Source organism: Ambystoma mexicanum, chromosome 2q (assembly GCF_040938575.1).
Source record: "Ambystoma mexicanum isolate Mex_15411 chromosome 2q, UKY_AmexF1_1, whole genome shotgun sequence".
In the NCBI taxonomy this organism is placed as follows: domain Eukaryota; kingdom Metazoa; phylum Chordata; class Amphibia; order Caudata; family Ambystomatidae; genus Ambystoma; species Ambystoma mexicanum.
Genome location: NC_090924.1, coordinates 535763349 through 535778038, shown reverse-complemented (window position 1 = coordinate 535778038; position 14690 = coordinate 535763349). Strand labels below are relative to the sequence as shown.

Here is a 14690-nt window from a genome sequence, read left to right as displayed (position 1 = left end):
TAGTGTAGCATTTAGAGAAGATAGGTGAGATGGTGAGAGCCATGGGGCGGTAGAGTATAGCAGAGCAATGAAGAAGAGTGGCTGCACAGTACAGTTCTGGTTAAACTCACCAGGTGACATAGTAGTCGAAAAAAAGGCACAATTCATATCATATAAGTGTTACAGACGTACAGACGTGGGCAATTCTTCTATCTGAACTTCGTGGACTTTGATAAGGAAGTTATATAAAAACACGTCTATTCGTTTGAACAAAGATTATGAAGGGCAAAGTGGTTGGTCTTTACACAGTGACATGGCCTTTAAACAGACGACGTATAGCTCAAATTCCATTCAGATTGACATCAGATCAGGAGAGAATCTTCTGTGTATGTTGGTATACCTTAAAATACAATATACTAAACCCTCTAGTCGATATGAAATATCAGCCTTGGCTTTAGAATTCATTTTAAATTCCAACAAATTTAGAAAATAAGTTTTAATAAGTGATACAGATTAAAGGCGATCAGTTTAATTGACTGACATATGGGTGTAGTTCACAGCCACTACGAGTCCACAACAATACAAATATTATTCAAATAGTGTATTTAAGATCTAGGAAAATCGGTTATGCTGTGGAAGCAGTTTTCCTATTGCACTTTTTTATCTTCAGGAACCAAAAACTCTAGTGTCCAAGTATTTTTTTGATACATGGGCCACAGAGGTACAGTTTCAAATAAACAGATATCCTAAACGTACTGCTACCTCACATTGGACATCATGTCCATAATGACAGAGCGTGAAAATCAGGCGTAAAACCTGGACACACGCTTTTCATGCTCCACCATATTTTCATTGATTTGAATGGCTGAGCAGGGGCAAATCCACCCGCATGACGTCAGCATCTGAATGTGCTGGTGTTGGGGATGCATTTAAGTGAAAACGTAACAGGTCCATTCCTTGCAAATATTGAGGTCTTAGAAAATGACCTCCTTTATGTTTTGGAAAGGGGAGGGGACTATCAAAGAAAGATTAAATATAGCAATTTGGCATCATAACTATATCCATGCTTTTCGCATACGTACATTTACAGCATGTATGTTTGTAGGTCAGATTGGTTTCATCCAGGTTTCAATATCTTAGCCAACAGGACGTACAGGCATGCGTTCTCAGGGTTTTAAATCTGCATTCAAAATCCAAAAATGAGTCAGTAAAGTATTTCAACGTGTTGCCATGATTACACGTTTTGTTGTCACGTTGTCCCAAAAAGTGATTCTATAAAATATCACCTGGCAGCATATACTAGGAAAATATGATATCAGAGTGTAATACAATTGTAGTGAAGATGTGTGTCGCTGTTGCATTTTGCAATCTGAAGTTATTTCCCAGTCCATATATTCTGTGAAAGAAAAACGAAATTACACATATGCATAAGGAACAATAACTGGCATTTTAGGGCCAGTCCAGGCGTTTTGTGACAAACGAAAAACACATCTTGCCTGGATAACTAAGAAATGCAATTCCCCGATTCTAAAATATTTAAATTGGCTGAAAATGAATGCAAAAGAGGGACCCCTGGAAGTGAGCATTTTAAAGTACAGTATCTACAATCTTGCCAGGCCTTTCGAATGCCTGCTTTCTTTTTTCAACTGCATTGAGTATTTTCTTCCTTGGGCCAAGCTGGATATGCACGCTCTGCAAATCCCCATCACTACAGAGCATGAGAGCGTCTAGATCAATCTTCTCCCGCGTCATGGCAGGCACCAGTTCAGATAGATTGTGAGAGGCCAGAAACACTAGAAGCGGGGCAGTCTCGGGCTCATTGTCATCCAAGCCCATGTCCTCCTCGTTCCAAGGTAAGTCAAGGTCATTGTCGGCATCTGCTTCGCTTGCCAGATCCTGCTCTTCCGAATGGAATAATTCGCTCGAGATTTTGGACCCTACATCTTCTGGGCTGTAGGACATTTCCTCCAAGTCTGCATTGATCCCGACGGCCAGGTTCCTCCTGAAAACAATGTTTCCCAGGCCTGGACGCTTAAAGATGGATTCCTGCTCAGCCTGGCTGCTGTTTCCATCTAGGCTGTTTTTCTTATGGAAGTCATCAGAAAGTTCATCTTCGTGCTTTTCGTTGAATACGTCCAGTGCTCTTGTACGCCCGGGAGTGTTGTCGGCCATGAATATAACATTATTTACTGTGTTTTTCTCAACAGTATTCTTATCTTTCTTTTTTAGCTTCATTCGCAAAGTCTCAGTCAGACTTAAAGAACCCAAAGTTTCAGAATGGCTGGCATGCGCACCAGACACCGTTCCCTTTGCAGACAAAAGGGTTCCAAACTTTCCCTTGTTATAATTTTTGGTCATTTCATTTTGATGCTTTGCTTGAATTTTTTCACATTCTTTTATTTGCCGTATTGCATCTTTCTTGGCCTGTTCTTTGAGCCGGGAAACCTTCTTGGGGTTCATTGTGTTTTGATTGGTTGCGGCTCTGTCTAGAATCATGACGCATTCGTTCCGGTCCCTGCCGACCGCTGCGTCCAATGGTGTTCGAAGGTCATTGTCCATTGCAAATATGTTGGCCCCAAAGTTGACAAGGAAGGAAACACAGTGAATGTGACCGTTGGTGGCCGCGTGATGCAGGGAGGTGTTTCCCCACATGTCACATTTATCAGGGTTACCACTGAAAAACAAAGAAGCGGAAAACACGTCAATACTTGTGTAAAGATTTTGTGATTTACTGCAGACAGTGGCAAAGTAAGACAGCATTAACATTTCATTTTTTTTCCTGCTGGAGAATCTGTTTCAAAGTCAGAGGCGTTGCTAGAGGGCGGGGGGGGGGGGGGGGTGGCCAAGCGGGCTATAGCCCCTGCTCTTTTGGTTGTAGCCCCAGATAGAATCTCAGGAGCTACAACCAAAAAGCTAGCTAGCCCCCAGTCCTGACAGTTCCGACATTAGCATAGCCCCAGATCTTTTACAGACCTGGCAACACCCCTGTTGAAAGTGTCACAAATGGACTAGTCTTTCAAAATTCTGTGTTCATTTTCAACAGTACATTTTTTTTACAACGAATATCTCAGTTTATTAGGCACCACCCGCGAAGCGTTTAAGCATTATGTTATGATGCACACTGTTTACATTCCACGGATGTTGAAAACCTCCCAGTGATTGGATTGAAAGGTGGAATCCCAGCTGCCATTGAATCCTAGGAGCAAATGGATCCCATTGGTGAAGAGGGGGTGCACAGGCTGGCGAGATGATGTTGGAGCACTTACCTAGGAATGCATGTAGAGGTCAGTATGGGCCATGGGGTGCAATGCGGTTTGTAAAAGTTAGGGTTTCAGCACTATTACATTAAACAGATATAGTAAAAGGACTTCTATGAATTACTGTAAATTAAAGTCGGTTTACTATGTCTATGCTTAATGTAATGCTCTGCAAATCCTAAATTGCACGTTTTTAAGCATTCCAAGGATTTTTCTTGGTATATGAGCATTATTCTTTGTGAAATGACTGCAATGGTTTGAGATGGGGATGTCGCCATCCCCGAATGTGCTATAATTTGATAAAGGGAACTTAAATAAAGCCCATATACCTAGTAGAAGTGTTTTGAATACTTAAACACTTCTGTATCTTATGAACACAAGCCGTTTTACGAACTTGCGCACTTCTATTCACCGACTACTATGTCTATACTTACAGGGTAATTCATGGAAATTCGGACAAAAGTGTCGCACGCAGCTGGCGCACAGCGTGCCCGTGCGAATGTCTGCGCCAGCCGCGTGCGATAAAATCAATTCCTGCGCACAACGTATTCATGGATTCTGGCCTCCAAAAGCAGACGTGGCGCAGAGTGGCGCAGCGACCCTGCAGCAGCGCCAGTTACGCCCCCAAGAACGCCCTCGCGCAAGGAAAAGCCATCAAGATCGCAAAACCATCGCAAAGGGCTGCGCCAACCCTGTACCAGTTTTGCCGGACTGGCAAACAGCAAACGCAAAGCGGGGAATGTGTATTACGGGTTTCGGGAACACGCGTGCGCGAGAAGTTTCACACGCGATCTGGCCTGGGGGAGCGTGTGCGTGTATTTCAGAGGTGTGCGAGAAGTATTACACGCGAATGGCCTGGGTGCGTCTATTTCAGGGGTGCACGAGAAGTTCCACATGCGATCGGCCTGGGCGTGTGTATTCCAGAGGTGCACGAGAAGTTCCACACGCGATCGGGCCTGGGGGAGCGTGTGCGTGTATTTCAGGGGTGCGTGAGAAGTTCCACACGCGATTGGCCTGGGCGCGTGTATTCCAGAGGTGCGCAAGAAGTTCCACACGCGATTGGGCCTGGGGGAGCATGTGTGTGTATTTCAGGGGTGCGCGAGAAGTTCCACACGCGATTGGCCTGGGCGCGTGTATTCCAGAGGTGCGCGAGAAGTTCCACACGCGATCGGGCCTGGGGGAGCGTGTGCGTGTATTTCAGGGGTGCGCGAGAAGTTCCACACGCGATTGTCCTGGGCGCGTGTATTTCAGAGGTGCGCGAGAAGTTCCACACGCGATCGGGCCTGGGGGAGCGTGTGCGTGTATTTCAGGAGTGCGCAAGAAGTTCCACATGCGATCGGGCCTGGGGGAGCGTGTGCGTGTATTTCAGAGGTGCGCGAGAAGTTCCACACGCGATTGGCCTGGGCGCGTGTATTTCAGAGGTGTGCAAGAAGTTTCGCACGCGACCGGGCCTGGGGGAGCGTGTGCGTGTATTTCAGGGGTGCGCGAGAAGTTTCACACGCGATCGGGCCTGGGGGAGCGTGTGCGTGTATGTCAGGGGTGCGCGAGAAGTTCCACACGCGATTGGCCTGGGCGCGTGTATTTCAGAGGTGCGCGAGAAGTTCCACATGCGATCGGGCCTGGGGGAGCGTGTGCGTGTATTTCAGAGGTGCGTGAGAAGTTCCACACGCGATTGGCCTGGGCGCGTGTATTCCAGAGGTGCGCGAGAAGTTTCACACGCGATTGGCCTGTGCGCGTGTATTTCAGGGGTGCGCGAGAAGTTCCACACGCGATCAGGCCTGGGGGAGCGTGTGCGTGTATGTCAGGGGTGCGCGAGAAGTTCCACACGCGATTGGCCTGGGTGCGTGTATTTCAGAGGTGCGCGAGAAGTTCCACATGCGATCGGGCCTGGGGGAGCGTGTGCGTGTATTTCAGAGGTGCGTGAGAAGTTCCACACGCGATTGGCCTGGGCGCGTGTATTCCAGAGGTGCGCGAGAAGTTTCACACGCGATTGGCCTGTGCGCGTGTATTTCAGGGGTGCGCGAGAAGTTCCACACGCGATCAGGCCTGGGGGAGCGTGTGCGTGTATTTCAGAGGTGCGCGAGAAGTCCCACACGCGATTGGCCTGGGCGCGTGTATTCCAGAGGTGCGCGAGAAGTTTCACATGCGATTTCAGCAGGGTACGTGTATTTCAGGGGTGCGCGAGAATTTTCACACGCGATTTCAGCAGGGTACATGTATTTCAGGGGTGCGTGAGAATTTCCACACGCGATTTCAGCAGGGTATGTGTATTTCAGGGGTGCCGGGGAGTCCTACATGTGATTTGGCAGTGTGGGTCCTCCCAGGTGTTCCCTGTACACCCTCCACGGCCCCTGCAGGCAGCCCACACCACAGGGGACTACCCTGCATCCCTGGTCATGTCCCGCAGGCAGCCCACCCAACATGGGCATGCCCCCCAGCAAAGGCACATGTCTACTTGCACTACTGATCACCAACTCATGTCCCCTTGCACCCCCACCCCCAGCATTGCGGGGCACCTGCTAGCAGGCCCCCACTCATGTCCCACTCATGTCCCCTTGCACCCCTACCCCCAGCATTGCGGGGCACCTGCCAGCAGGCCCCCACTCATGTCCCACTCATGTCCCCCTGCACCCCTACCCCCCAGCATTGCGGGGCACCTGCCAGCAGGCCCCCACTCATGTCCCACTCATGTCCCCCTGCACCCCCACCCCCCAGCATTGCGGGGCACTTGCCAGCAGGCCCCCACTCATGTCCCACTCATGTCCCCCTGCACCCCCACCCCCCAGCATTGCGGGGCACCTGCCAGCAGGCCCCCACTCATGTCCCCCTGCACCCCCACCCCCCAGCATTGCGGGGCACCTGCCAGCAGGCCCCCACACATGTCCCCCAGCCAACATGTCATCACAATCTAGATCCCTGGCCCTTATGGTCAGCCTCCAAATGCCAAACACCCACCCGAGTATTGCATCCACCCACTTAGAAATGGCAATGACATGATAGAACCCCAATTGCAAGTTTGGAAATGAACACATGGCCCTCACATACACCCAATGGGTGTCAGTGAATCTCAAAACCCATATCATGATATGCATGATACAATGAGATGATACTACACATTGAAGTTTGATGAAAAAAATGTATTAAAAACAGCATAAATGGAATTAAAAATAAACAAATGACAATGGGAATCAAAAACCAAAATCAGCATGTCCGTAAAATAATGAAAAACGACAAATCATAATCCAAAGGAAAGGTGTCCAAAGTCACAGTTCAAGAAAGTAAATCTAAGGTAAAAACAAAACCGAAAACCATTGCTCCATGGGTAAATCCAAAAAAAAAAAAAATCCAACAGTCAACTATATACAGATAAACAAACCAGGGTCCATGATCCCAACTGAAGAAATGAAACCTACATAAAAATACTACCTAATAAAATAAAACTATATACAAAAATGTGGCCCATTGTCCAAAATGTCCAAAATGAATAAAAAAGCAAAGGAAACCTAACACTAACTACATAACTATTTACAAGGGCAGCGGGCTAGTCCGACGGCTCACTGGTTGTTCTCATGGGCCAGGGCATCATCAAACTCCTGTTCAATGACTTGGAGGCGGGCATGTTCCCTGGCCCCGAGGTCCCGCAGGGATAATGCAGTGTCCAGCTCCAACTCCCTGCGAAGACCCTCGAGGCACTCAGCCTGCCTCAGCGCCCTCCGCATGGAGTTCTCCGCCCTGACCATTGTGAGCCGTTCCTCCTCTGCCCGCTGCCGCTCCGCACCTATCTGCTGGCCCAACCGCTCCCACATGGAAGCCACTCCCATTCCAGGGTTCTCCTGCCCTCCGGCCGATGCCTGCACCCCTGATGTTGATGGCCCCGAGCCATGATGCCTCCCACGTCGAGCCTGCCGCTGCCTCCGACGCAACTGCTTGTGCCAGCACGACGGCATCCAGGCTGATGGAATCCACCGATGCGTCGTGCCCGTGCCTTGCCCGATGATGCCGTCACATCCTCCATCTGCTGGGGTCCAGTTGCTGGTGTGTCCACCCCTGCTGGACCTCCGACTCCCGACTGTGGCAGGGATGGGATCCCCACTGAGGTGGCTGCATTGGTCAGGGCAGGTCCACAGGGGGCCCTGGTGGCATCTGGGCCGGAAGACGGCATGGAGTACGACTGGCGCATAGCCTCCACAGAGGAGGAGAGGGTCGCCAGAGTGCCCGACACATGTAGAGACCCCCGACCATGACCGCTCCCAACTGGGCCACGTTGCCACGGTGCTCTTCGTGATGACGTGCGTGCTCCCCCCGGGAAGCACGCACCTCATCACGAATGACAGCCGTGCGCAACGCGACACCAATCAGGACCTTCTCCATACGGCCAGGGGTCCCCTCGTCCGCAGGTGGAGGGGAGTCAGATGACATGGACATCCCCCCTACCTGCGGACGGGCCTGGGATGGGGCATCCCTGCTGGTGCATGGTGGTGCAGTCACAGTGTCAGGGACAGTGACATGCACAGGCACCTCCACGGCGACCTGTGCTGCCTCCTGCCCCTGCCCCTGCCCCTGGACTGCACCACTTGCACCAGCAGGGATGCCCCCACCAGGCCCCATGTGCGGCTCAGTAGCGGCCTCCTCCTCCTCTGTGGAAACCACCAACCTGGATGGCTCCACACCGTCTTCCACCGTTGCAAGCCCCTGTGGGCTCTCACCCACCGCTTAGCTCCACAGCGCCGTCTCCGCCCTCTTCTTCACTTTGCGCTGTGTAGAGGGAGACATAGAACACAAGCATCAGGGTACTGTACAATGGTCCCCTAGACAGGAAGCAACAGCAGATGAGTGGCACTGTCAAAGATCACTTCCATCATCTCCCTCCACAACACATGGGTCAGTGCAGGCAAAACACATGCAGTAACAGGCATGGCGCATGCTATGGACATAAGCAAACATGTCCAAGGGAGTCTTGAAGCATACAATGTTGATTTTGGACTCACATGCATCATGGGTCATGCCTATCACATGCACACACTTCAACGTACTTTCATCCATCTGGACTCGTACACCCCAGACACAGTGGATGCAAGGATAACTAGGCTGCATCAGTGATTCTGAACATTGTCACAGACATGTGTCATGCATCCATGGCATTCACAAGTCACAGACATGCAGGCCAGAAACACAGACATGGACACCATACATGTACATGGCATCAGCACACATCCCTCACCCAGGAACAGAGACTGGCATGCTCTCATGTGTCCATTCCGCAAAGGGCTCCCCATGTTGCATTTAAACACATACACCAACCGTGTGCTTCACACATTACTGGTCTCACATGCATGACCATGATGTCCCTGCACACACACACGTGTACATGGCCTATGTCACACATACAGGCAAGTATCAGACAACCAGCACACTGCAACATGCCCTGTCTCACACAGCAATGCTTGGCCACTTACCGCTCGACTCCAGACGGGTCTGCCTCTCAAGGATCTGGGCATGGAGCGCTGGGCGTACGCGTTCCAGGACCCTCAGCTGGATGGTACTCATGCTGCCCCGGCCCCCCTCCACGAGGCGCCGGGCCTTTATAAGGGTCCTGGACCTGAAGTCCTCCCAGCGCTTCTTGACTTGCTTGATGTTGCGGGTTGCCACCCCCTCCGCGTTGATGGCAACCACAAAGTCGTCCCAGATCCTGTCCCGTCCTTCCTTGTCGGCGCGTGGTGATCCGAAGAGGGCATCATAATGCCCCAGGACAAGCTCCACCAGGACAACAACTTCCTTCTGACTGAAGCTGGTGGCCCTCTGCCCCTCTGGCTGGGGGTCGCCAGTGGTCTCGGATGGTGTTTGCCCCGACATGGCGACCCCCGAGGCAGGCGTGGGTGGGCAACTGGGTCCTGGGGCTGGGCTGTGGAGCGATGGTATCCCAGTCGGGAGTGTTCTGTTCCAGCAGGGGTGGACACAGCAACTGGACCCCTGCAGATGGCTGATGTGCAGGCACCAAATGGCAGGGCACGGTGGCAGCAGGCAGGCAGGCAGCAGCAGATGGCTCGTGGGAGGCTGCTTGGGGCTCTGGGGGGCAGTAATTCGGCCTTTTGGGCAGGAGCGTGGTCTTCCGTGTGCTTACGCGTGGCCAGCTTGATACGGAGTGATTTGGCACATGAAAATTCTGCACGTCAGCGTGTAAATCGAGGAAAGGCCCTTAGCGCGTAAGCGCGTCAGCATGCATACGCGATTCCATTGGACCAAAGGCCCTTAGCGCGTATGCGTGTCTGTGACGTATCGCGCACGGGCGTTGCTTTTCGTGGGGTGCGGTGCGTGTGTTTTGCAGGCGTTGGGGCTCACACGCTACTACTTCACAGCGGGTGGGTGTTGGCTACGCGTTCTTCTACACGCAAGGCAGACGGTGAGTGGTACCCTGCTCCCCCAGGCCCGATCGCGTGTGAAACCACCCGCGAGCCCCTGAAATACACGTACCCCGCTCCCCCAGGCCCGATCGCGTGTAAAACCACCCGCGAGCCCCTGAAATACACGTACCCCGCTCCCCCAGGCCCGATCGCGTGTAAAACCACTCGCGAGCCCCTGAAATACACGTACCCCGCTCCCCCAGGCCCGATCGCGTGTAAAACCACCCGTGAGCCCCTGAAATACACGCGCCCAGGCCAATCGCGTGTGAAACTTCTCGCGCACCCCTGAAATACACGCACACGCTCCCCCAGGCCCGATTGCGTGTGGAACTTCTTGCACACCTCTGAAATACACGCACACGCTCCCCCAGGCCCGATCGCGTGTGGAACTTCTCGCGCACCCCTGAAATACACGCACACGCTCCCCCAGGCCCGATCGCGTGTGAAACTTCTCGCGCACCTCTGAAATACACGCGCCCAGGCCAATCGCGTGTGGAACTTCTCGCGCACCTCTGAAATACACGCACACGCTCCCCCAGGCCCGATCGCGTGTGGAACTTCTCGCGTACCCCTAAAATACACGCACACGCTCCCCCAGGCCCAATCGCGTGTGGAACTTCTCGCGCGTGTAGGACTTTGGCGCACATTTTTTGCCTGCGCAGGGACGCTACCGCCTGCTTTCGTGTGGCGGACATGTATGGGCCTGTGCGCGTCTTTGGCCGTGCGCTGTTTTCCCTATTCCATTCCATGAATACGTGTTGTAGGCGAGAGTGTGGGCGTTCCGCGCACTTGCCTCCTGTACTTCCCCCGTTACGCCCACATTTTCATGAGTTGTTACCCATTCTGCGTGTAACGCCCCGTGTTACGCCTACTTTTGTTATGTGCGCAGCGCTATGTGCAAATTCGCTGTGGCCTTATCGCACGGCGTTCGATGACCTGTGCGCCAGCGTCCGCCAGCGTGCGCCGTGCACTTTTTCAGCGCACATCCCACATTTTGCGTGTGCACGGACTTCCATGAATAGATGTGCGCTGTTTTCTGTGCGATAATCGCACTTGCACTGCGATTTCCGCTCTTTCACTGCGAATCGCACGTTTTCGCACGCTTGCGCCGAAATTTTCAGCGCACATTAATTCCATGAATCGGCCTGTTAATGTAATAGTGTGCATACCTAAGTTGCACAGTGTTTCCTTGGACATAACATGACCGTACCTGCTCATGTGAGGATCCTTACACCTTGGTTAGGAAGAGTCTGAACAGGCATATGAGGCTGCGCCTGAGCAGAGCAGAGCACTACCGCACAACGTCACATTAGCTTGGATATATTTGACATAACCACTTTCATCTACTAGTGCCTACTATGACCTTCTAGACTCATACTGTCGGATATAGCCTGTAAGTGTCTTTTCGGGACTTCTCTGGACAGGCCCATGTAGGCGTTGTGTTCTCCAGTTATTGCCATTAACATATGGCTGCATAAGCGTGCCCTGCCCAACACTTCATATGTGTGATTGCACCCGCAATCCTTTGCCTGCTTTCCTCTGTGACGAACAAAGCCACGAATGAGGTGAAACTCTGACATAGGAATGAATGCCAAACAAGGGCTGGAAAAGGTATGCATTTCTTGGTTCCCAATTGGCAAAATTACCTACCTACAGTCGTACCAATCGAGGTTTGATTTTTGCTTAAGTTCTCGAATATTCTTGTATTGTTATTTTGTTCTTCTGCTAGCTATTTCCGCCACAATTACTACACCACATGCATAACTAGCACATAAATGGAGCTGCACACTCTGCAATGGTTCATCGAAAAACCATTGTTTTGGGGGGTGTTTTCATCTGATAAAATTTTCATATATGCCATACCCATGAAATGTAAAACACTTGTGGATTTCTGCAATTGGACTGGGTCAGGAATATGAGCAGCCGTGGTGGTGCTGGAACCACCAGGAAGCAGCGCAGCAGTGGCAGCGATTTCTGGCTGGATCCATTTTGTTGTATGTACGTGTGTGAGTGTCTGAGGTGAGAAAGGGTGAGAGTGAAGATCAGGAGGGAGTAGGAGAGGAGAAATGGCATGAGTGAGAAGCGGAGCAAGATTGGGAGGGAGTAGAGATAGGAAGAGTGAGAGGCAAAGGGAGGAGAGTAGTGATAGGAAGCGTGAGAAGCGAAGTAAGATCAGAAGGGAGGAGGAGAGTAGAGCTTGGAGGAGTGAGAGGCAGAGCGAGATCAAGGAGGGAAGAGGAAGGTGGAGATAGAGGAGTGAGAGGGGAAGATTGGGCGAGAGAAGTGTAGAGATAGGAAGAGTGAGAGGCAAAGGGAGGAGAGTAGAGCTCAGAGGAGTGAGAGGCAGAGCAGAGTGACATCAGGAGGGTAGAGACAGGAGGAGTAAGAGGCGGAGTGAGATAAGGAAGGAAGAGGAGGGTGGAGATAGGAAGAGTGAGAGGGGAAGAGGAGTAAGATCCAAATGAAAAGTACAGTGGAGAAGTGGAGGAAACAGGGAGAATATGAATGGCAAGACCATCAACAGAGAGGAAGGATATGGTGAGATGATCAGGCTACCCCGGAAAGGCCATGAGGAAGAGTGATAGATACGGCTGCAGCCTTTAACCGTCTACAGAGTAGGACAGGCTTAGAGACTAGGGCATCCCTGTGTATAATGAACCAATCCTAAATAAAAACTTCGGGAGTGGGGACCCTGATTTAGGGAGGTGGGAACTCCCTTCGCGGTTGAGGGCAAGTGTACAGGGGCCTCCACTAGACTTGGATCCCCATTTGCTCTTCTTTGTAAGTTTGATCTATCAATGCTGTCACTGGAGTCATTGAAGACCCTGTGCCAGTGAATAAACTTTCAACAGCGCATGCACAACAGTACCTGAAAGGTTTCTCCTCTTGTCATACACACGGGAGAGGTGTCTTACATGTACTGTGTACACATATAGCACTTTAAAAAATGTGTGTCGTGTTGATATTTCTGATGCTATAATTTGTATCCAGTTACATCAATTATAATCCTACATTTCTTTGTTTGTTGCTGGTGCCCGGCAGTTTATTATGTTCAACCCATTTTCAAGCTCAGAGGACTTTTTTCTGGTTTATCATCTCACTAAATGCGTTTCCTTTTACATTGTCCATATCAACTATCACTGCTTTCAGAATTTAGAAATGGACTAAGTCTCCAATAAGAGGTGGTGATGTTTGTTGGAAGCTGCAGGTCATAGATTCTATGCCAAGACCGGAGACCAGCATTATGCTTCTCTTTTTATTTTGGGCTATTACTTGGGAGAGCCCCCTATAAGCCGAAAGTATTGCATTAGGGTTCAGATAGGGAGAAACGGCATATGAGGAGGTACCCAAAGCTTGAAGGTGATGTTTGGTTATTTGCCCACCCATTGACTGTCCATAGCCATGCCAATCCCTATGGCCATTCCCAACCAGTTCCTGCCCCTCCCCACCCAAAACAACTCCTCATGGGAACTTTTTAAAATTCACTTTAATCAAGCATTACCATCAAACTTTGTACTCAAATTGCCTGCCAGAGTTTTTTCAAAGCAGTCTTCTGACAGTTAATGACTTTATTGAAGTTGGAAACACACTAGTAGTGTAGTAAATGTCTAAACCAGGTCTGCCTTCAGTCACTCTATAAGCACTATGCGTGTCCATCACTGAAGTCCTGTTAAAAGAAAACACTGGCAAAGCCAACAGTTTTGGCTTGTTTAAGTATTAGACATTTACCAGGCACTTCTATTAGATGTTCAGGTACTCACACCATTTTGCACCTGCTACCATCAATGGCCAGTTACTACCACTACAGCAGTGTCTGGCAAGTGCCTTTCCTATGCCTACTCAAAGGCCCAACATGTTGGCATTGCCAATGCTTGTTTTAGTTTCTAACTCGAAGCAAAACTCGGGCAGCATTGAAAACAATGATCAGTGATAAGAACATCCAAAAAGCCACAGCTGTTCTGTTCAAAGTCATCAGAATAATGAATAACTCCTACAACTGCCATCTTCCTTGTGAAGAAAGGCAGGAAATGGTGCAACTCCCCATCACATTCTCCAATAGCCTTGTCCCCGGGCCCTTACGCTGCCTGCCTCTTTCTTTGCAGCTCGAGCAGCAGGCACAGGGGAATGTGTTTCCTGCCCTGCATTATGCGCACCCCTGTGTCTATTCCCAGCAGGCACAGGGGAATGTTTTTCCTGCCCTGCAGGTCATTTGTTTCCTGCCCTGCATTATGCACACCCCTGTGTCTGTTCCCAGCGGGCATAGGGGAATGTGTTTCCTGTCCTGCATTACGCGCCCCCCTGTGTTCCCAGCGGGCACAGGGGAATGTGTTTCCTGCCCTGCATTACGCGCCCCCCTGTGTCTGTTCCACGCACCCCCCTGTGTCTGTTCCAAGCGGGCACAAGGGAATGTGTTTGTTTTCGACACATGATAAAGAGGATCCAGTTTCTGAATCTTTACAACGCACAGAAAACGCGTCCCGATTTTTGCTATTTTGCAAAGTGATGAAAAGGGGCACCTCAATGTGTGCACCTATGACGCCCTTTGTGAATGGGGTGCGCCTTTTATTGGCACAAGCAGGGGAATGTGCTATTCCTTCTCATAACCTGCACCAACAAAGGTTTTCAGAATCTGGTCCGATGAGATTGATATGATATGATATGGCATTTATAACGCGCCTATACACAAGTGTTTCAAGGCGCTACGAGGCAAGGGAGGGGGAACCGAGGCAGACAAGAGACAACGATCCTACTAGGCCAGGTGTCATTCAGATTGTGCAAGTGCATGGGAGGAAGTAAGGGGGGGGGAGTGCAGTACATGGGAAAAAAGAATAAATAACAATAATTAAAAAACGGCCAGCTGGTGGCAAGTGAAAGGGTAAGTGCAGACATCAGGTGGTAGTGGGACTGTTAGGGATACAGAAAACAGTGCCCAAGTGCAGGGGTTGCCAGGAAGGCAGTACAGGTGTGCGACTGGTGGGGGGGGGGGACCTGGACCCGAGATCAGAGAGTGGCCAGGTAACCAGTGCAGATTCAGTTTCAGCCAGGAAGTCAG

General features: G+C 50.7%; 1 protein-coding gene across 1 annotated transcript in view; it reads right to left on the bottom strand.

The window, feature by feature from the left end:
- Positions 1-468: 468 nt before the first annotated feature.
- The window catches only part of ANKS4B (ankyrin repeat and sterile alpha motif domain containing 4B), a 116098-nt gene continuing 101876 nt past the window's right edge, over positions 469-14690 (bottom strand). The window contains exon 2 of the mRNA XM_069647675.1: positions 469-2653. Coding sequence (XP_069503776.1) covers positions 1567-2653 — 1087 coding nt within the window. The 3' untranslated portion in view covers positions 469-1566. The remainder of the gene's footprint in view (positions 2654-14690) is intronic.